Source organism: Phalaenopsis equestris, unplaced genomic scaffold (assembly GCF_001263595.1).
Source record: "Phalaenopsis equestris unplaced genomic scaffold, ASM126359v1 Scaffold000002, whole genome shotgun sequence".
Taxonomy (NCBI): domain Eukaryota; kingdom Viridiplantae; phylum Streptophyta; class Magnoliopsida; order Asparagales; family Orchidaceae; genus Phalaenopsis; species Phalaenopsis equestris.
This window is the reverse complement of record NW_018164444.1, coordinates 67,169,075-67,190,876: the sequence shown is the minus strand read 5'-3', so window position 1 is coordinate 67,190,876 and position 21,802 is coordinate 67,169,075. Positions and strand designations below refer to the sequence as shown.

At 34.7% G+C, this 21,802-nt stretch overlaps 1 protein-coding gene across 11 annotated transcripts; it reads right to left on the bottom strand.

The window, feature by feature from the left end:
- Positions 1–2,279: 2,279 nt before the first annotated feature.
- Positions 2,280–20,162, bottom strand: LOC110033625. Of its 11 annotated transcripts, none has more exons than XM_020737679.1 (7): positions 16,447–17,692; positions 15,537–15,585; positions 15,128–15,188; positions 14,855–14,904; positions 10,310–10,395; positions 10,089–10,146; positions 2,280–3,269 (listed from the first exon to the last, which is right to left on the bottom strand). In XM_020737679.1, exons 1-7 carry the CDS (start codon positions 16,463–16,465, stop codon positions 3,161–3,163), a joined length of 432 nt encoding a protein of 143 aa, XP_020593338.1. In that variant the 5' UTR covers positions 16,466–17,692; the 3' UTR covers positions 2,280–3,160. The 11 variants fall into 11 exon arrangements, 6 of the variants coding, with proteins under 6 accessions (XP_020593338.1, XP_020593361.1, XP_020593373.1 ...); XM_020737702.1 differs by lacking the exons at positions 2,280–3,269; positions 16,447–17,692 and adding exons at positions 8,212–9,099; positions 19,883–20,162 and having other exon boundaries at positions 15,537–15,571; XM_020737714.1 differs by lacking the exon at positions 2,280–3,269 and adding an exon at positions 8,212–9,897.
- Between the last annotated feature and the right edge of the window lie 1,640 nt (positions 20,163–21,802).

Genomic DNA, 21,802 nt, shown 5'->3' with positions numbered 1-21,802 from the left:
GGCAGCTGAAGCTTATTAATAAGTTGTTGAAAATTAATATATTGTTCAAAAAACTGCGGTGGCTATTAATTTTTTTTTTTTTGGAAAAGCCGGACCACAGCTAGAAAACTGCCACCGCACCTAGTTAAGAACGGTGTGAAAATATTGATTTTAGAGGTTTTTAAACGCAGCTTTTTCAAAACCCACCACACCTAATAAGCTGCCCCAAACGGGGCCTAAGACTTTAAATCATCACATTACCTCTGGGAATTCCCAAGCACGCACCAATATCTAACACCTGAACTTTGATATTTACACTTAGAACACTTCAAAGTCACAATGACATCATAACATATGAAAGTAAAAGGAGTATGATAGTTTAGAAAAGTTAAAATATGTCATATTTTTTATATGATGTCAAGGATTTAAGTGCTACAATAGGAAATATCAAATTTTATGCATCAGAGATTCCAAGTATGCTTCAAATGCTTAACCCGGGCTCATTTGAGTGTCATCTTGCATGTTCACAGGAGGTCAAATCCTGCTTGAATGCTTCACAAATCCAGCTAAGACCTCCCCTTTGGATGCATCAAGTTGAAAAAAAAAATGAGAAAAATAAAAGAGAGACTGGAGCCTCAGATTCGCCTTTGCTCAGTCTTCTCAACAGAACCACCCACGAAATCTCTACCACAGAGGCATGGGATGCAACGGTTACCCATATGGATTCATGGAACAACCAAGCTGCTCCAGGTATCTATAATGATAATACCAGACATCTCTGAAGAAACATCAAAAGGAATCCTGCTCAACATTGCACTGAGTTTCATGCATGATGGATTTCATTGGCAGTGTCCAATCCAAAAAAAATTCTTCGAAATAATAATGACAAATTTTTGAAGAGAAAAGAACATTAAAATTATGCAAAATAAAAACTTGCCAAATTTTCTCTTTTTAATAGCAAAGACTGTAACATTACTCTTCCGTTTGCAGTACAAAGAATGAACCGTTTTATAAATTCATCTCTTATACTGGGAGATGGAGAAGACGACACAGTGCATCCATGAGAGCTGGGAGAGAAGCATCATAAACCATACAGTAAATGAGATTGTAATGATAATTTAGGTAAGGATTTCCTCACCAGATTTTATAAACATTAAATTTGCACTCAGATTAGACCGTTTTTTTCTTTTTTACTTGAGCCATTTTCACTAAAAAAATGCCTCTGCTTGCAACATATTTTCATCAGTTTCTAGTGAACCAATAGATAGAAATATAGATAAAAAAAATAGACATGACAATATCTAAATATTGTAATGGGACAAAAAATGTAAATGGGCCTTATTTTTCTTTCGTCCATGGAGAAATTCTGACTAGTTTGTGTAGAAAATTTTGGGGAAAAAGGAATAATAGCAATATCAGCAATAAAATAATAATAATAATAATGAAGAATTCGGGTCACAATTTTAACAGTGGCCATACATCCCTCCAAAACAAGCCTTCAATGCATGATTTCACATCAGAGAAAATTATAGAAAGGTAAACAAAAGTAGAGAAAAAGAAAAAGACATTATGCAATTCTCCATAAGAATGGCACAAAGGCTTGTTTGAGGGGGCCGCAAATATCATTGTAAAATGGATTGTGAATTTTTCAAAAACAGCCCTGATAATTATTATTATTATTATTATATTTACAATAATGACCCAACAAGGCTTTTTGACTCGCAAATTCTAGCATAAATGTGAGCTCCAAAACTTATGACCGACCCGGACTCTGTTTTGCTGTTGAGAGCTTTGAAGGCCAAATTTTCAGAAGGCGAATGAAATAGTAGATAAGACATTGTGCAAAGATTTTGCACTCATTCTACAACGGCTTCTCTGATCTGGGGTTTGAGATTTTCCATAGGCGCAAGAACCCCTCCTGATAACAGGAGAGTACTTTTAATTAAGACTAGTCATAGCCTAATCAAGCACGTGCGCGTGTGCGCACGCACACACACAAACATAAACAAAAACACACAGAGAGAGAGAGAGAGAGAGATGGAACTTTTGATTAACACCATTTTCACATTATGTTAATTTGCACAAATATGCCCAAAATTTCATTGTAAGGAGTGTTCAGTCATTTCAGTTGGATTAGATAATAAATTTATTAAACCAAAAAATGGAATCAAATTATAAGCAATGTTGAACCAACTTAGTGGGATAACAAACCATAAAGGTTTGATAAGCTAAGGTCTAAGACAGCCACCCGAGATCTACAAAATTCCCATGAACAAAATAACAGATGATCGCTAATAAGGATTCTTTTGTCAGCAAGGATCAAGATAATCTATCGTCACTAAGCTAAAAGTGATAATATTGTAATTTTAAAACTTAAATTTGAAGTTATTGTATGCTAAGTTTGTTACTTAACACCTAATAACTAGCCTCAATAGAAAGAGCTATCTTGTTATTGGGAAGACCAGAGGGGTAATTAACCATAGAGACACACGGCTATGGGAAACCTCAAATCCCAAATCTTAAAAGTCCTCGAAAAAAAAGAATAAAATCTTTAGGTAATAGTTTATCAACTATCTAATCAGCCTTCTGAAAAATTAACCCAGAATCTCATGGTAAACTTTCTCACTCACTTGTTCCACATTCATTTTATTTTCATATTTTTTTTCATTCTGAGGGAGGCCAGAGTATTGAATTTTCCTAGCCCTCAGTTGCTCCAGCACCATTGCAGCAAAACAAACTTGCATTACATCCTATGTGAAACCCTATAAAGCATTCCTTTGATGGTGATTTTCACATCAGAGAGAACCATGAAGAGGTAAACTAAAGTAGAAAAGTATGAGAAAAGATGGTGAGGAGCAAGCAATAATTAGTATGGCAATTGATTCTGACAATTTTGTACTTTGAAGTCATCCAACAGATTTTTACCAGCCATGATGCATTGGCGATTTTGTAAGAAATTTTTACCACAGATATTTATTAGAAAGCAGGAAAAAATTATACTCAAACAGAACGGTAGCAACTGTCAAGAAAATCATTGAAAAAGTTGCTACAATATAATCAATGAAATACGGAGTTCTCTTTCAAGAGTCTTTAATTTTCTTAGGAGAGTGAAGCATCACTGATGTATAACACATGCCATCCGAGTTTGGGTCCCCATTTCCTTGTAGCATCATTAACCTGATTATTCAAAAAAACAAAAAAAGGCTCTTTGGCAGAGCTCTATGGTTACCAATGGATTCATGGGTTCTCCAAGCAACTCCTTGGACATCGAATGATAATTGCAGAGATCCCTGAACGACCAAAAAAGGGAATCCTGCTCAACATTAGAGTGCACAAACATCTTTCTGGATGGATTTCATCAGCACCGTATAAATCCAAAGAGAAATTCTTGAAAATCATCAATATTAAAATTTGGACAAATAAATCATTATAAAATGCAAAGGAAGAAATCGAAAAGGTCTATTTATTGAGTTGAGAATGCAGAGTAGCATTACTTTTCCAGTTGCGGTTTCAAAATTGAACCATATCATGATTCATCTATCTCATCCTTGTAGATGGCATAAACAACACAGCATGACAAAAAGAGTTAGGCGCGAAGCACCCTAAACCATATAGTAAATGTGACATTATGAAGAAATTTTAGGTAAGGATTTTTCTCACAGGATTTTAGTCACTAAATATGCTCTCTTATCTACCTGTCTCAGCTGCCTTTTCACAATTTAACCTAGAACCTCACACAAAACTCTCTTATTCATTTAATTTTATTTTTCATTCAATAAATTTGAGAGTGCGAAAAATTGGAGCCCACATATAATATATATATCTGTGTAAGCGCGCGCGCGCAAGCCGTAGCATGTTCGTTGGCGGAGTTCACTGTAAGTCCCCTCAGGTCACGGGTTCGATCCCCAGTGGCGCTAGGTTCTCGAATATTTAGGCACATGCGTGAGCTCTCATCATGGTGCCTGGCGCATGGGAAATCGTTATTTGGGTCTCTGCCAAATACCGATTTCCTTTTTTTTAATATATATATATATATATATGAAAAGTGGTGAAATATGCCTCTAATGGACGAAAAATCTTTCTATTTGACTTTATATGCCTCATAATGGACGAAAAATCTTTCATGGTGGATTTCAGCAGCAATACAAAGCGAAATTAAAGTACAACCACCAACCATTAAAAAACCTCCCACAAAAGTAGAGAAAGAAAGCCATTCACAAAAAAACACAAACCCACAAACTAATGAGTTTTCTTTCAAGAGTGAAGCATCACTGATGTATTAATACTTACCATCAAACCATCAAAGTCGTATCTACATTATCACGCAGCATTTGAATACAGTTCATTCAAATCAAGGGAAAAAAAAACTAAGAAAGTACAACTTCTGATAAAAGGCAAACATCTACATATAATAAGGCTCCAGTTAGTCACTTGAGGAAATGGAAAACTTTATATGAAATGGGAGTTGTAGGCTCGGATTCACCTTAGATCCTCCAAAAAGCAGATACATCCACATGTTCTACACATGAAAAAAGTTGTTATTTACAGAAACATAGGCCGTCCAAGCTACTCCATCGCCATCAAAGCATCATCGTCTAATCACACGCACACACGGATAGAGAAAGGAGATTCATGGAAAGAGAGAAAAATAGAGTAAATCATTACATATCTTGAAAAAGAGAGTAGAGATTTTTTTTTTTTTTTTTACACAAAGAGCTTCTTAAAAATATGAGTATGTTGAATCCAAAATTATTCAGGAGGCCTGCTTAAGGAATTCTAGAGCTGAAGGATGTGTGTGTGTGTGTGTGTGAGAGAGAGAGAGAGAGAGCAACAACATAGTAATGAATACTAAATTTGCATAACCTAGGGATGGATCATCATACAATTACATACTAAACCCCTAATATGTAGATGCGGCGTGGGCATTTCAGTCCATACATAAAAATGGCCCATGGGGCCCATGGATTTGGTCTGGCGTTCGTCGAGCCGGTCGGCCATCAAGTCGGGTGGTCATGGTCCCGTGCGACCCGACTAGTCGAGCGGCCGAACTACGATTAGGCTGGGCAACTGCAAGGCCGAATGGTCGTGAGGTCACGCAACGCATTTTTGACGGTTCACATAAATCCTTCTGAAACTGGATGATCCATTTCCCTTTCCCGGTTTGTCCGGGTTGGAAAGCGACGGGCTTATTTGAGTGATTCTGGTCAAATGAATTCTTCAAGAAAGATCCAACCCTTACCTGTCTGAGGCGTACCGTCTTTGCACAATCTATTTTCAGATTCAATCATATGCCACCGCATGTCAACAGAAGATGAAAGATTCAAAATAGAAATTGAACCATCTTCAGATTCAATCATATGCCACCGCATGTCAACAGATGATAAAAGGAAAATAAATTGGGTTAAAATTTCTCACAGAAATTTGGTTGAAAATTTTTTGACAAGAGTATAACATAATGTTTAAGAAACATTTACATACATACCACACAATTCTCATGTACTTAATATCAACTTTTGATAGAATTGGCTTGATGACTTTTTCCTTTCATTCCAATAAATAACAATTTGTACAATCTATTTTAGGTAATCTAATAGTACATATTCTTAATCAAAATATTCAGCTATAAGGAAAGAATATGTACAATTAACAAGAGAGGAAAATCAAGAGCAATTTAAATAAGGAAACTCTGCCTGATTTCTGTCATTATTGATTGATACTGAAATATCTAGCAACTAAACTTCCATCTTTAAATACATAACACTCAAATCTTTAATATTACATAAAAAATGCCACTATTACTACTCTTTTACCAGTGAAAAACATATTTTCCCACATAAACTTATGACATCAAAGTGCTAGATATGTAAATACATGAGAATTGTGTGATATGTATGTAAAACACATTACTAAAATATTATTTTTTTAGATCAAACTAGACATTTGTTTTTAGGAAGATTTACAAAACATACCACTCAATTCATGTGTATTTACATATCTAACATCTAGACCTCAAATGGTTAGAAAAATGTTTAGATATGTGCGCAACAAAAATTTTAATTAATAAATAACCAGAAGGAAATATTATCGTTGATGTTTCATCAAGAATATTTATCATCAGACACAGATCACGATGCATTTTGAGTAAGAAATATTTCTAAATTCACATTCAATATCCCTTGATCCCTGATTTTAACAAATTTATAGTCAAACAAAGTGTCTCAACAAGAAAAATCAAAAGGCATTGAAAGTGATTCAGCCTGAATGCAATGAAGCCCAGATCAAGCATTTGAAGCGCAATTGGAAACAAGAATTAAGATCCTATAGTAATTTAAAGCTGTCAAATTGGCTAATTGGCATGATGCAGATCAAATCCTGCATAAATGCTGCTCAAATCTGGTTACCACAAAGCTTTTAAGGCTTCTTTTGGAGTCCTGAAGATACAAAGAAGCGCAGAAATAAAATGGGAGTTGGAAGCTGATTCAGCTTTGTTCAATTTCCAAACAGAACCAACTACCATTTTTTCTGCCACTGATGCATGAATGCTACAGTTACCTAAAGCTGCAAACGAACCGAGCGTTCAATAAGCTAATGACAAAAAAAAACTGCCACAAACAGGTCATTAAATTATTAAGTTTTATTTTGAGGGTGAAGCGATACTCTCAACTGACCCATCAACTAACAAGTTGTTTTTGGAGGATAAAACATTACTCAATTAAACACAACATGGAGTTCATGCCTCATTAAACCTTTGCAATCAATAAAAAGATATTTCAACAGCTCTACAGGAGAGAAGAAACCAAAAAAAATTTAAACTGTCAGAAAACTGCAAGAAACTAAGACTTCAAAAGCTTATTTGGTTGCATGAAGACATGGTTGCATGAAGACACAAAAAAGCACAAGTGAAGAATCAAAATCTCAGATTTGTCTTTGTTCCATCAAAAAGTATATAGCCAACCAGTAGCACATAAATACAACGGTTACCCTCAAAGACGTGGGCCATCCAAGCTGTTTCATGGACCAGGCATGTAGGGCTGCCAAAATGGTTCATTGTTCACGAACAACTCCTGTTCAACTTATTACAATTCGTCCGCTAAGCAAATGAGCTGAAAATAAACTTTTTTTTTACTCAATATATAAACGAGTTAAGCGCGGACAAAGATTTGTTTGTCCGTGTTTGACTCATGTTGGTTCGAAATAATATATATAATTGATGAGTATTATTTTTAAATAATTTAATTGACTACAGACTACAAAGATTTATAATCAATTAAAATTATTAATTTAAAAATAGAATAAAACAATATTAATTCTATTTAAATGAATATTTTAATATAAATAGCAAGATCTAGAACTTGCCCTACCCTTAACATCCTACAACTATGTGAATGGGGCTGTCAAAATGACTCGTTGTTCACGAACAGCTCGTTTGGCTCGCTAGGCTCGCTAGGCAAACAAGTCGAACAGAAACAAATTTTTTGCGCTCGATATATAAATGAGTCGAACCTGAACAGTGGAATTTTCTAATGAGTCAAACACAAGAAGAGCCTGGGTTCGCTCAAGCTCAGCTTTTTCATGCAGCACCACGAGAAGGAATCATATGGCACTACATGGCAGGCATAATCGCCTTCAATGCTGCATTTCACTTTCATCATTATATATATGCATCTAAGCATACATAAATATATAGAGGGAGATATTAAAAACAATGGGGAGTTGAAAGCTAAAATTCACCTCTACTCCATCCAGAAGTTGAACCAACCACTCCATTACAACGTAATATTGAAGAAGCATTAATATCTCTGAACCACTATGAAATCCAATCCAAATAGACCATCCGTCAATGAGATTCTAATCGAATAGAAAGAAAAGGAGCAAGTCACTCAATATATGTCGTGAACTAATGACTTGGCGATTGTTTGGCAACATATAGATTTCAAAACTCAAGCAGGTTATAGTAAATCCTGCGCAGGATAAATCCCATCAAGGTATTTAACTCCACAATGTAAATCATCTAAATGTAAATCTCATGAGCAAGCTCTTTTATTATGAAAGAAAGAAAACAATATTATTTGAAGCTCTAGTTATAAGAAAATAACAAATATAATACGCGGTTAAGAAATAATTAATAAAAAGTCATTTGATATAAAATATTAAATATCATTTTTTCAAGCATTTTTAATAATTTAAAAAATGAAGTTTTCATTTTTAATATATTTTATATTAATACTTTTTAAACGGGTCGGCACTTCAAGCATTAATACATAACCATCTGAGTTTGATACTAAATTATTTTGAAACATCAGCATACAAATCATCCAAAGCCAGGATAAAAAAATTAAAGAATAAAAAAACCTAGACAGATTACAACACCAATATTGCAAACTAAGGCCTTAATTGGTTGCTGGAAAATAAAGAAAAGTGAGAAGGAAATGGTACATTTGGATTGGATTTCTAACAAAGTCACGTGGACACAATGGTTACCCGCAGAGATAGGTCATCCAAGCTGCACCATTACCATTGCCTGACAAAAGCAGAGATCCCTGAAGTACCAACGAAAGGAACAAAATCTCCCTGCATGTTTTGTTTAAACTTTTTTTTTGTTAAAAAAAAACATGCAAGGTGGTTTCGTAAGAAATTGACTACCACACTCTAGCAGATGTATTTTATAAGAAATTCTCTCCATGAAATTTTTGAAAAACTCAAAAAAAAAATACAAACAAACAAAAGTGAGAAACTTGCCATAAGCAAACACTTTAAATAATGAGTTTTATTTGAGGGTGAAGCGTTAATCTGAACAGACCATTATACTAATTTGTTTTTTTTTTGGAGGTGAAGCATTACTAAAAATTTAAACAGAGAAACGACTTCAGGTCTCAATCATTCCTTGGCATCAATCTCTGGAACATTAAACAACTCTACCGAAACAAGAAAAAAGACAGACTATTATATGCTTAAGGAACTCAATGGGTTACTGGAGAATCAGAACATCAAATTCATGCCTATTACATCAACTTACATATCCAACAACTCCCTAGAGTTGGCTCATGGAAACAACGATTACCCTCAAACACGGTCCGTCCCAACTGCTCCATTGACATGACATGAGAAGAGTGTTGAAATCTAACGGACCAAAAAATGATTGCCTTTGATAAATAACAGAGAGAGGCTACCATATTAGAAAAGCCACAAAATCAGTCACAAATTCCCCATGCTAAATCAGAAAAAAAAGAAATTACAACTTAACAACAATAACAAGCTCAAGTTGGTATATTTGCTTGCAAGTAAGAATACATGGTGCCCAACATGCTTTTAAGTAACTCAAAACTAGGCCTAAAAAGTCCTTTAGCGACAATATGTGCCATCTGTAGAACAGTAAGAATAAATGGTATGCATATAGCTCCACAACCAAGCTTATATTTTATGAAGTGCCTATCAATCTCCACATGATTTGTGAGATCAGTCAGTACTAGATTTTCTGCAATGCCTATGGTTGGCTTTATTGACACAACACAACTTCATTGGCAAATTTATAGTGATCCATAGTTCTTCAAGAATTATTTTCAACCATAACATCTCACATATTCCATTGATCAAAGCTCTATATCCATCGGCACTGCTCCTCGCAACCACATTTTATTTTTTACTCCACCATATAACCAGCTTTCCCCAACATAAGTACAGTATGCGGAAGTCAATCTCCCATCAATGGTTGAGCCCGCCCAATCTACATCGACGGACATCTCTATGTTTTGTTCTGCGATTTTTTTTAAAGAGTAGGCCCTCGTCTGGCGTACCTTTTACTACGGAGTTTTCTTTGGAGAGTGAAACAGCACAGATAAGCTTATGGGGCAATTGAAAACATATCACTTGAAACATTGCTATTTACAAATCTAGCACCCTCTTTCATCCATTAGCATACTGCACTAAGTATAATATTATAATATGCAAAATTCAAAGCCAAATTAAAAAAAAAGAGAGATGGAAACTAAAACATATTACAACTTCGGCTAAGTTGTAAACATCAATCCACTTTAACAACCCAGCTTGTTCCATCAAAAAGAGCCGAAAAGCAGATACATTCTAACAATAACACTGGATGCAACGGTTACCTGCAAAAGCATAGGTCCTCCAAGCTTCTCCACCATTGCATCATAAAAGCAAAAATTCCTGAAGCACCGGACGGGGATAAGTTTGTCTTACATGTAGAATTTAATCATCAAAGCCTAATCACACACACGCGCGCGCACACAGAAATTCCTGGAATTCTTAGACAAAAATGTTTTGAGTATATCATAATTCTTAGAATTGCAAAAGAAGACTTTTGTCTTACTCTGTTTCCGTGGTGTGCCTAAACTGTCCAAAAGAGGTTTATTTCTTTTTTTTTTGGGTTGAAAAAGCAGTAGGGGCATTACCCATCTGGTTTTGCATAATACAAAGCCAAGTATTTCAAGACTCAATCATATGTCACTGAATACCAGCACAAGATAAATGAAAAAGAAATTGATGCTGATTTTTGACCGATTAAAATATAGATCATAATTAATAAATAACAAAAGAAAATTTTAACATTGAAAGCCTCATAACACTTGTAATTAGCCAAAAATTCCCACATTATGTTCATTTGCACAAATATGACTAAAAAACCATTTTGGTCAAAACTACGGCAGAACTAAAGAAAAATAGCAACATTTAGTATGTGAAGAGTTTGTAGCACCAAAGTGATATAAATGTAAATATAAAAATTTAGGCGTTGAACATGTAAATACAAAGAAATTATGTGGTAACATTGAAAGGCTCATAACTACTGTAATTAGCCAAAAATATAGATCTTAATTAATCAATAACAAAAGAAAATTTTAACATTGAAAGCCTCATAACACCTGTAATTAGCCAAAAATTCCCTCATTATGTTCATTTGGACAAATATGCCTAAAAATCCATTTTGGTCAAAACTACAGCAGAACTAAAGAAGAATAGCAACATTTAGAATTTGAAGAGTTTGTAGCACCAAAGTGATATAAATGTAAATATAAAAATTTAGGTGTTGGACATGTAAATACAAAGAAATTGAGTGGTAATGTTAACAAAGCTCCGTAAAATATTTTATATTAAATAAAAAAATATATATATATATAAATTCAAAGGCATGCATGTAAATCACTTTTTTTTTATTTCTTGAAAAGTTTAATAATAGCCTAACTCGTCATTTCGGAAATAAAAAATCATTCTCATCATAAAAATTCTAAAAATCAAGAAGAAATTTACACCCGAACAAAAGTGAGAAAACTGACATAAACACACCTGAATAAAAAGTATCTTTGGAGGGTGAAACATTACTCGTTTTTATGAAAATATGGATCATTCAACAACAGAAAAGAAGCCAAGGTAGGATTAAACTTTGACTAAATTGCTAGAATCTACACAAATGAAGGGCTCATATGGTTGCTTGAAAATATTAAAAAATGGGGAGGTGAAAGTGGAATCAGAAGCTCAGGTTTGCCTATGTTGAATCAAAAAGAATATCCACCAACCAGTTCTCTATCAGGGACTCATGGAAGCAGAGAATACCTCAAAAGCAAGAGCCTTCCAAGCTAATTGTAAATACTTAAGAATTGAGTGGTATGAAAGTAAATCCCCCATCTTAATTTCATTTCACGTCTCCGTATTGAATATAAAAAGACATTTTCAGAAAATTTGAGGAAAAAAATATGGTGTGGCATTTAAAACAGATGGAAGGGCTTCTTCTCTGACAATGGCACAAAGATGCAGCGGTTACCTATGGATGCACAGGTCATCCAAGCTGCTCCACCATTGCATAAGAAAATGAAAGATACATGAAGTACCTTGAGCATGAATAACATCGCTTTCCATGTTAAATTTAATCATCATCATCAAATCTCTTAAATACACACAGACGGGGAGAGAGAGAGAGAGAGAGAGAGAGAGAGAGATGGACTTTCTACGCCTTAGAATAGCTCAAAGTTGAAGAATATGGCAATACTTTTTTTCTTGTAGAAATATATCCAAAAGCTTGTTTTGGGCTACAAGCAAAACTAAACTTTAGGTTCTAGATATGTACATACATAAGAATTGTGTGGTATTTATGTGAATGCCACCAAAAAGAAACCAATATAATCTTCAATTTTAACTTAGTTGCAAAAATTATACATTTTGAAGCACTCATATGGTTGCTAGAATATATAGAAAATTGCAGACAGAAACAAGGTATCAGAAGCTTAGATTTGCCACTGTTCTAGACGCGCTAAATATATAACTATATAAGAATTAAGAGGTATGCATGTACATCTTCCTTATTTCATTTCACTATATTCTTTTTAATCTAAATAAAAACCTTTAACAAAATTAGGGGAAAAATACAGAGTATCGTTACAAACATCATGGAATCAATGGTTATTCAAATAGACGCTCTAATAGGCATCGGCGGTTTAAGCTACTTGATTGCCATTGCATGAAAAGTACAAAACTATGTAGCGCCACAAAAGAAAAAAAAAAATCTTACAGTGCCATCACCTTTGATGATGAATTATGCATGCAAAGAATAGTCATTATGGGCCGACAGAGATGTTAACAAGCCAATGGATGCAACCATAGCCTGCTTATTTAAAACCTAGGAGCCGAGTGCCAGCTGTCACATCGATCTGACAATGTTAGACTAAATGTATTGCAATATAGTGTCTTTGTAACCTGACAAGGGAGGGAGAGACCATCTCAAACCCTATAAATAGAGATGATCACCTACTCTTGCGAGGATCTTTCTCTTTTCTTTATGAAAACAGTGTGCATTCTAGCTCTCTGGGCTCCTTCCATATGTCTTAAATATCTAACACCTACAGAACAATGGTGAATCCAAGCCTTTAACTCCCCATTTCTTTCTGCAAATTTCAAAATATTCTAGCAACCATATGAGTTCTTGAAAATTCATAATTTATAAACTAAGTCAAAATTAAAGTTTGTATATTATCTCCAACAGTATATATATATATATATATTCAGACGAAAGGGTCGGAGGCTATGCTACGAGCCTCAAACATCCCTCATGCACCTATAATTCGAGTACCACACCCTATACTTGGGGGGAATCGAACCCTAGACCAAAGGGAACTTACAACTGACAAGCAATTGCCCGACAAATATGTATGTATGTATGTATGTATGTATGTACGTATGTATGGATGCATGGATGCATGCATGTATGTATGTGTGTGTATTTTGTTTTTCTTTTTTTAAAATATAATATAAAAACGATGGTCGCGCCGGCGAGAATCCCTCCTAACACAAATTATGATGTTCACTCTCCCACTCGAGGAGATGATAAGCAAGTGTCGAACCCAAGTGCAATGGAAGTCATGGGCTTAGGTGAGAGTCCTTTATGATCAACCCTACACCTCGTTCAGTTAAGTATATCTCCAAAAGTATATATATATAGAGAGAGAGCAAGCGAGAGAAAGAGAGAGTAAAATGTCAAAATAGTCCCCTCACTACTCAGATGAGGGCATTTTAGTCCCAGAGTTTATAAAAGTGCTAGAGAGCCATTGAAAAAGCTGCCACAAAAGAATATAAGCCAACTTTTTTCCTTCATTTGGAGTAAATCAACTCTTAAGCATTAATACATAACATATGAGTTCAAGCCTATATATATATATATATATATGTATATGTATATATATATATATAAAGAGAGAGAGAGAGAGAAAGATAAAGTGTCAAAATGTCCCCTAACTATTTGGATGATGTCATTTTAGTCCCAGAGTTTATAAAAGTTGTAGAAAACCATTGAAAAAGCTGCCACAAAAGAATATAAGCCAACTATTTTCTTAATTTGGAGTAAAGCACCTTTTAAGCATTAATACATACCATATGAGTTCAATCTAATATATATATATATATATATATATATTGTGAGAGAGAGAGAGAGAGAGAATTTAGTGGAATGCATGTAATTCGCTTTAATTTCATTTCACTTCCTTTATCCTAAAACTAAAAAATAGAAGAACTTTAGATAATTAGGAAAGAAAATAAGATTACCAATCAAAATATCATTGAATCAGACGTTACCATCATAGATGCCCTCAAAGGCATGGGCAGCCCAAGTCATTTCATCGCCATTGCATGAATAAAATACATATCGATGCAGCACCACAACAAACAATCATATGGAACTATATGGCAGCCATGATCACCTTCAATGATGCATTTCATTTTTTACCAAGTATATATTTATATATATAGCAAAGAAGATGATGTGGCAACTGAGACCCACTAAGAGCCGTTCTAGAGTCCACATTTACTCTCTCGGCTCCTACTAGCCAGAAGAAATCTGACTCCATGACGGACAAACTTCAACAATCTGTTGACCTCATTTTGAGGTCATTACTCTTTTCCTTAGGATCCTAGGATCTAGCTCTAGGGGTCCCTATTGACTATCTTAGAAAACTAGTATTGGAATCCATCCCCTAGAAATTCCATAGAAATTCCAGCCACTTCCTATTTCTCTTGTGATGTCTCGCATTGATGATCTCAAAACCATTGTCGTATGGTCGAGTGGTTAAGGACTATCATGTGGAGACTCGAGGGGAAGTTCTAAATAGGATCTCAAGCCCTAAAAAAACCTCTTCAGGACTTTATCATCACACACACACACAAAATGCACAAAATTCACTAAGTTGCACAAGATCGGACTAGAATTGAGCTTAAAGAATGTGTGAAAATGCAAACTTCTCTGGACAACATCCGATGACGAAATGGACTGCGCCAACGCGTCCGGGACATCAATTTTAGCTAGGAAAGACACCCATTTTCCATAATTTTGCACACGAGAAAATTGCACGCAAATTGATGAATTTGTCAAAACGACCTCCGAAGACGAAATGGACCGCGCCAACGCATCTGGAACGTCAAAATTACCTAAAAAGAACATCCATTTTGTTATGATATGACACATGAATAAAAAATGTACAAATTAAATATTATTTTGGAAATATTAAATATTTTTATATTTATATCATTAATTATAATAAAATTTATAATCCTAAACCCTATTTACCCCCTTTTGAAGCACCAACTTGCTCCACCAAAAAGAGGCGAAAAGCAGATACATTCTAACAATGACATTGGATGCAATGATTACCTGCAAAAGCATAAATCCTCCAAGCTTCTTCTCCACCATTGCATCATAAAAGCAACGATTCCTGAAGCACCAGCACACACACACACAGAAATTCATGGAATTCATAGAAATGAATTTTTTTAGTACATCATCATTCTTGAAATTGCAAAAGAAGGCTTCTGTTTATCGAATAGAGTTTTTTTCTTTTCTTTTTTTTTTTTTTTTGTTGAAAATGCAGTAGGTGCATTACCCATCTGGATTTGCTTTTGCATGATACAAAGCCAAGTATTTCAAGATTCAATCATATGTCATTGCATACCAGCACAGGATAAATGAAAAAGAAATTGGTGTGAATTTTTTACTGATGAAAATATAAATCTTAATTAATCAATAACAAAAGAGAAATTTAACATTGAAAACATCGTAATACCTGTAATTAGCCAAAAATTCCCACATTATGTTCATCTGCACAAATATGTCTAAAAATTTAGCAACATTTAGTATTTAAAGAGTTAAAGAAGAATAGCAACATTTAGTATTTAAAGAGTTTGTAGCAACAAAATGATATAAATGTAAATATAAAACTTTAGGTGTTGGACATGTAAATACAAAGAAATTGTGTGGTGATATATGCAAAGTTCCGTAAAATATTTTATACTAAATAAAAAAAATTAAATTTTAAATAAATACATATATAAATTCAAAGACATGTATGTGAATCCCTTTTTTTTTATTTTTTGAAAAGTTGAATAATAGTCTAACACGTCATTTCTGAAAAAAATTCATCCTCACCATAAAAATACTAAAAATCAAAAAGAAATTTACACCCAAACAAAAGTGAGAAAGCTGACACAAAATCACAACTAAATAAAAAGTTTTCTTTGGAGGGTGAAGCATTACTCATTTTTATCAAAATATGGATCGTTCAACTACAGAAAGAAAACCAAGGCAGGCTTAAGCTTTGACAAAATTGCTAGAATCTACACACATGAAGGGCTCATATGGTTGCTTGAAGATATTAAAAAATGGGGACAGATAAGTGGAATCAGAAGCTCAGGTTTGCCTTCGTTGAATCAAAAAGAATATACACCAACCAGTTGTCCACCAGGGACTCATGGAAGCAGAGATTACCTCAGAAGCAAGAGCCTTCCTAGCTGCTCGTAAATACATAAGAATTGAGTGGTATGCATGTAAATCACCCATTTTAATTTCATTTCACGTCTCCATATTGAATATAAAAAGACAATTTCATAATATTAGAGGAAAAATATATGGTGTGGCATTTAAAACAGCATGGAAGGGCTTCTTCTCTAAAAATGGCAAAAAGATGCAGCGTTTACCTGCAGACTCATAGGTCATCCATGCTGCTCCACCATTGCATAAGAAAATGAAAGATCCCTAAAGTACCTTGGACAAGGATAGCATCACTTTCCATGTTGAATTTAATCATCAGCGTCAAATCTCAAACTCACACACACACACACGCACGCACGCAGGGAGAGAGAGAGAGAGAGATGGACTTTCTACACCTTATAATAGCTCAAAATCGAGAAATATGGCCAATACTTTTTTTTTTGTAGAAATATAACCAAAAGCATGTTTTGGGCTAACAAGAAAAACTAAACTTTAGGTTTTAGATATGTAAATACCTAAGAATTTTGCGGTATGTATGTGAATGCCCCCAAAAAGAAACCAATAAATCTTCAATTTTAACTTAGTAGCAAAAACTATACATTTTCAAGACAGCATATGGTTGCTAGAATATATAGAAATTTGCAGAAAGAAACAGGATGTGAGAAGCTTAGATTTGCCATTGTTCCATATGCGTAAAATATGTAACTATATAAGAATTAAGTGATATGCATGTACATCTTTCTTGGTTCATTTCACCACATTCTTTTGCATCTAAAAAAAACCTTTCACAAAATTAGGGGGAAAAAACAGAGTACCATTACATCACAGAATCAATGGTTATTCAAATAGACGCGCTAATAGGCATGGGCAGTTTAAGCTACTCGATTGCCATTGCATGAAAAGTACAAAACTATGTAACGCCGCAAAAGAAAAAAAAAATCTTACAGTGCCTCGTCACCTTCGATGATGCATTATGCATACAAAGAATAGTCATTATCGGCCGACAGAGATGTTAACAAGCCAATGGATGCAACCATAGCCAGCTTCTTTAAAATTTAGCAGCCGAGTGCCAGCTGACACATCCATCTGACAACGTTAGACTAAATGTATTGCAATATAGTCTCTTTGTAACCTGACAAGGGAGGGAGAGAGAGACCATTTCAAACTATATAAATAGAGATGATCACCTACCCTTGCCAGGGTCTTTTTCTTTTCTTTATGAAAACAGTGTGCATTCTAGCTCTCTGGGCTCCTTCCATTTCTTAAATATCTAACATCTACAGAACAATGGTGAATCCAAGCTTTGGATTCCCCATTTCTTTCTGCAATTTTCAATATATTCTAGCAACCATATGAGTTCTTGAAAATTCATAAATTATAGCAACTAAGTCGAAATCGAAGTTTCTATATTATCTCTAACGGTATATATATATATATATATGTATATATGTGTGTGTGTGTGTGTGTGTGTGTGTATATATATATGTATATATATGTGTATGTATATATATATGTATTTTGTTTTTCTTTTTAAAAAATTTAATATAAAAAACGAGGGCCGTACAGGCATGAATCCCTCCTAACACAGATTATGAAGTTCACTCTCCCACTTGAGGAGACGATAAGCAAGTGTTGAACCCAAGTGTAGTGGAAGTTCACGGGCTCAAGTGAGAGTCCTTTATGGTCAACCGTACACCCCGTTCAGTATATTCTAACAGTAAGTATGTATATATATATATATATATATATATATATATATATATATATAGTGAGCGAGAGAGAGAGAGATGGAAAGTGTCAAAATAGTCCCCTCACTGCTTAGATGAGGTCCTTTTAGTCCCGGAGTTTATAAAAGTGCTAGAGTGCCATTAAAAAAGCTGCCACAAAATAATATAAGCCAAGTTTTTTTTTTTTCATTTCGAGTAAATTACCTCTTAAGCATTAATACTGCCATATGAGTTCAAGCCTATATATATATATATATACATATATACACACACACACACACATAATATAACCCCTTGCATTAACCCCTGCAATAACCCCCTAATTATCCCCGCAACCTCCGTGGTTTCACTTCAATAACCACACAATAACCTCCAAGTGGCTGCATATTATTAGAAATCAGCACGTAGAGCTACGTCCGGAGCCCGTGCAGAAAATTTTTCGCTGCCAGGGAGAAGTCAAAATTACGCACCTACATTTTCTCTACCAATAGCACAAGCTTGCAACGGTTACCTATCGAATCATAGGTCATCCAAGCTGCTCCATCATTCCATGAGGAAAGCAGAGATCCTGGAAGCACCACTAACATAAAAGTAAAATTTAGGTGTTACATATGTAAATACATAAGAATTGTGTGGTATGTAAATTCAACGGAAAAGAAACTAAGCCTAGAACTTTGACTTGGATGCAATAAATTATACATTTACAAGAGAGCTCATATGGTTGCCGAAATATATAGAAATTGCGAAAAGAAATGGGGAATAAGAAGCTTAGATTCACCATTGTTCTATAGAAAACCATATACACTAATTAATTAATTGTAAAAATTTCTTAAACAAATTATTAATTAAGTAGTATTTTAATATTAATTAATTATTGATTAATTAATAATTACTTAGAATTTTATTAAATAATTTAAATTTTAAAAGTATTTTTAATTATTAATTAACTATAAATAATTACATGTAATTTTATCTAATTGTAAACAATTTCATAATATATTAAATAAGTATTAATTATTAATCAATTAAATTGATAAAATAAACATAGAAATTTGATATTTACAGATTAAACACCAAGATGATTTTTTTTTGAAATACCAAACCGATATATTTGAGCTTCCTTGGTCAAACTATTGAGAATTTGATTAAAATGAAAGATATCGGTTGGGGTTTTACCCTGAATTTTGGCATTTGAGTAAGAATTTGAAAAAATGGTTGAAAGGGGTGCTTGATTTGTGAATAGCAATGTTTCGGGTGGTCTGCATGTAATTGCCCCTAAATTAAAACAACAAACTATTACCCTTCCCCTCTTAGCCCCAACCCCTGGCCTTCATTACTCGCCTCTCTCCGGTGTCCGTATGGAATAATTTTTCCGCCCGTATGGAATAATTTTTCGGCCCAAATACCTTCCCATCCCTGTCCAAACCCTCGCTTATGTCTCTCCCCTCCCTGTACAGAGACCCGAGACTCCCATCTTTCTCATCCTTCGGCTCCGTTCCTACCCGACAGCATACAGGAAGTTTAACTTCACATCTTCCTTCTCGAGAGGCGTCTATCCCAGATTTACTAAATCCAACGAACCACGGGATTTACGGCCTAAATCGGTAAAATCCGGATTCATCAGATCGGCTGTTTTATTTTGTCCAAACTGACCGTCTGGCAATAATTAGGATAAATCCTGCTCTAAATCCGTAACCCGACAGCCCCTATATTTCACTTCCTCTGCTTGAATCTAAAAAAAACTTTTAAAAATTTTGGGGAGAAGATATAGAGCATCATGCAAATCATCATAGAAGAGCAATTAACATGGTAACTGGTAAACCAGCAATCCTAATGAACGTTATCAAAAAATTAAAGAGAAAACAGGGAGTCGAATGTTAAGATTCAGCTCTGCTCGATCCCGAAGATAACCCACCAATTCCTTGATCACAACAACAAAGACAAACGCAGCGGTTGCCCGCAGATGCACAGACCATCCAAGCCGCTTAGCCCGCCATTGCAAGAAAATAAAATCTTGGCAGGATGCTGAAGCACGCACGAAACATCCCTGAAACGGAGCAATTGCTCATGCGATAGATTTCATCTTTCCGTCAAATTAGAGAGAGAGAAAGTGAGACAGCAAGCGGAACCGGCCACAAAGTAATCAGCTGAAGGAGTCGGGCCATTCTCCACACGTCTCATCTCATCCCAAAAGTAACGAGTTAGGGTTTTGATCTCGTTGGACGGACTATCTACCAATTTATTACCCCGCACCGAGTTAGCGGCTCTGATGGCAATGTTTTACCGCATAATGTTGTCTTCAAGTATGATCCGACGGCACAGAAGCGGACACGGCGATTGTTATCTACAGAAGCTGTAATTATTATAATCTCATGGGCAACGCCGGAACAAATATAATTAGGAATAGGTTCGCTTTTGTCTTTAATAAAAATAGAATTCCTCCTTGCTAAGGATATTGGTAAACACATAAAAATTTCTACCCTAAGAAAAGAATGAAACTCTAAATATAATGCATTATATAAATTGATACACCACAAACAAATTTTAATCATTAAACATAAATCTTTTAAGTATGACACGAATTTTGAAATATTTTTTTAAACAAAAAATATTCAAACATTGATGAAAATTTATCCCAAACTTCGATTCCAACAAACTTATAGTCAAGCTGTCGGGGTCTGTTGGAATGGTCTAAAAATACCAAAATTGGTCTAATCCGACCAAATCAAACCTCAATCAAGTCATTACACCATTTTTTGAAGTTTTACGAGCATATTTGAGAGATCAAATGGATGTCAAATACAACGAGCTTATAGTTGAATCGAGCGTTGCGACAAAACAAATCCAAAGAGGCGAAGATCGCTCAATTCTGACATCTTAATATACTTAAATGTCCTTCAAAAACCATCTAATTATGAGAATCGCTCCAGATCATCCGATCATAGTAGTTCATATTCATTTATTAATTGTAACATATACTTTATAAATAACCTAAGTCACACTTAAAAACGGGGGGAAAAACTTGAAGCCTGAAGAAGAATGAACCTTGAAGAAATATTTAAAGTTGTCTTCTTTTACCGCATAATGTTGTAACATAATATCATTACTTTTAAAAACAAAAATGAATTTTAAACCAAAATCTTTGCATCTATTAGATTCAGGTCCATCATCAAGATAATATAGTCTATCTTTTTTCCTTAAAACTTGTTTGCCACCAACTACTTTTCATGATTCAGCATGAATCTTGATGCGTTACGCAGATATTGAGGTTGTTTTTATGTAGAAAATATTCAAATGTTGATTAGAAATCATTCAGAGCTCTGAATCAAGCAAACTTATGTCAAACTTAACGACACAGTGAGATGGTCCCAATGATAAAAAAAATCGGCCTAATCCGAGTTGAATCAATCCCATATCAAGTCATTTTATCACTTTTGGAAGCTTTCATGTCGTGATTGAAGGTCAAATAGTCGTTGAATATGACTTGCTTGTAGTCAAATCGAGTGTCTCAATGAGACGAATCCAAAGAGCCAAATATCGCCCGATTTTGACATTGTTAAGGTAGTCAGATGTCCATCAAAAGTCATCCCGATCAAGAGTGTATTTGATTCATGCCTTAATTAAAATTTAGACTCTATAAATAGAGCCCTAAATCCCTCATGAACGAGGACCTAAACCTTAGGTCAAGAGCATGTAAAGAGCTTGTAGAAGAGGGAGTTGCAGCTCTGCTTCCTGTATTACATATCCAGTCACCGCCACCTCTGGCCAAACGCCTCTTTCATCCGCCGCCTCTTTCAACCGTCGCCACTTCCAGCTGTCGCAATCGCCTCAAGTC

Bases quoted from the DNA above. Each gene is read 5' to 3' on its own strand.
- LOC110033625 (XM_020737671.1), bottom strand. The intron at 14,905-15,127 runs GTAATCATTGCA...TGTTCTTTTTAG, and splicing joins GAGGATTTATGCTTTTGCAG to GTAATTTTGACGTTCCAGAT. The intron at 9,100-10,088 runs GTAACCGTTGCA...TTGGTCCGTTAG, and splicing joins GAGGACCTATGCTTTTGCAG to ATTTCAACACTCTTCTCATG.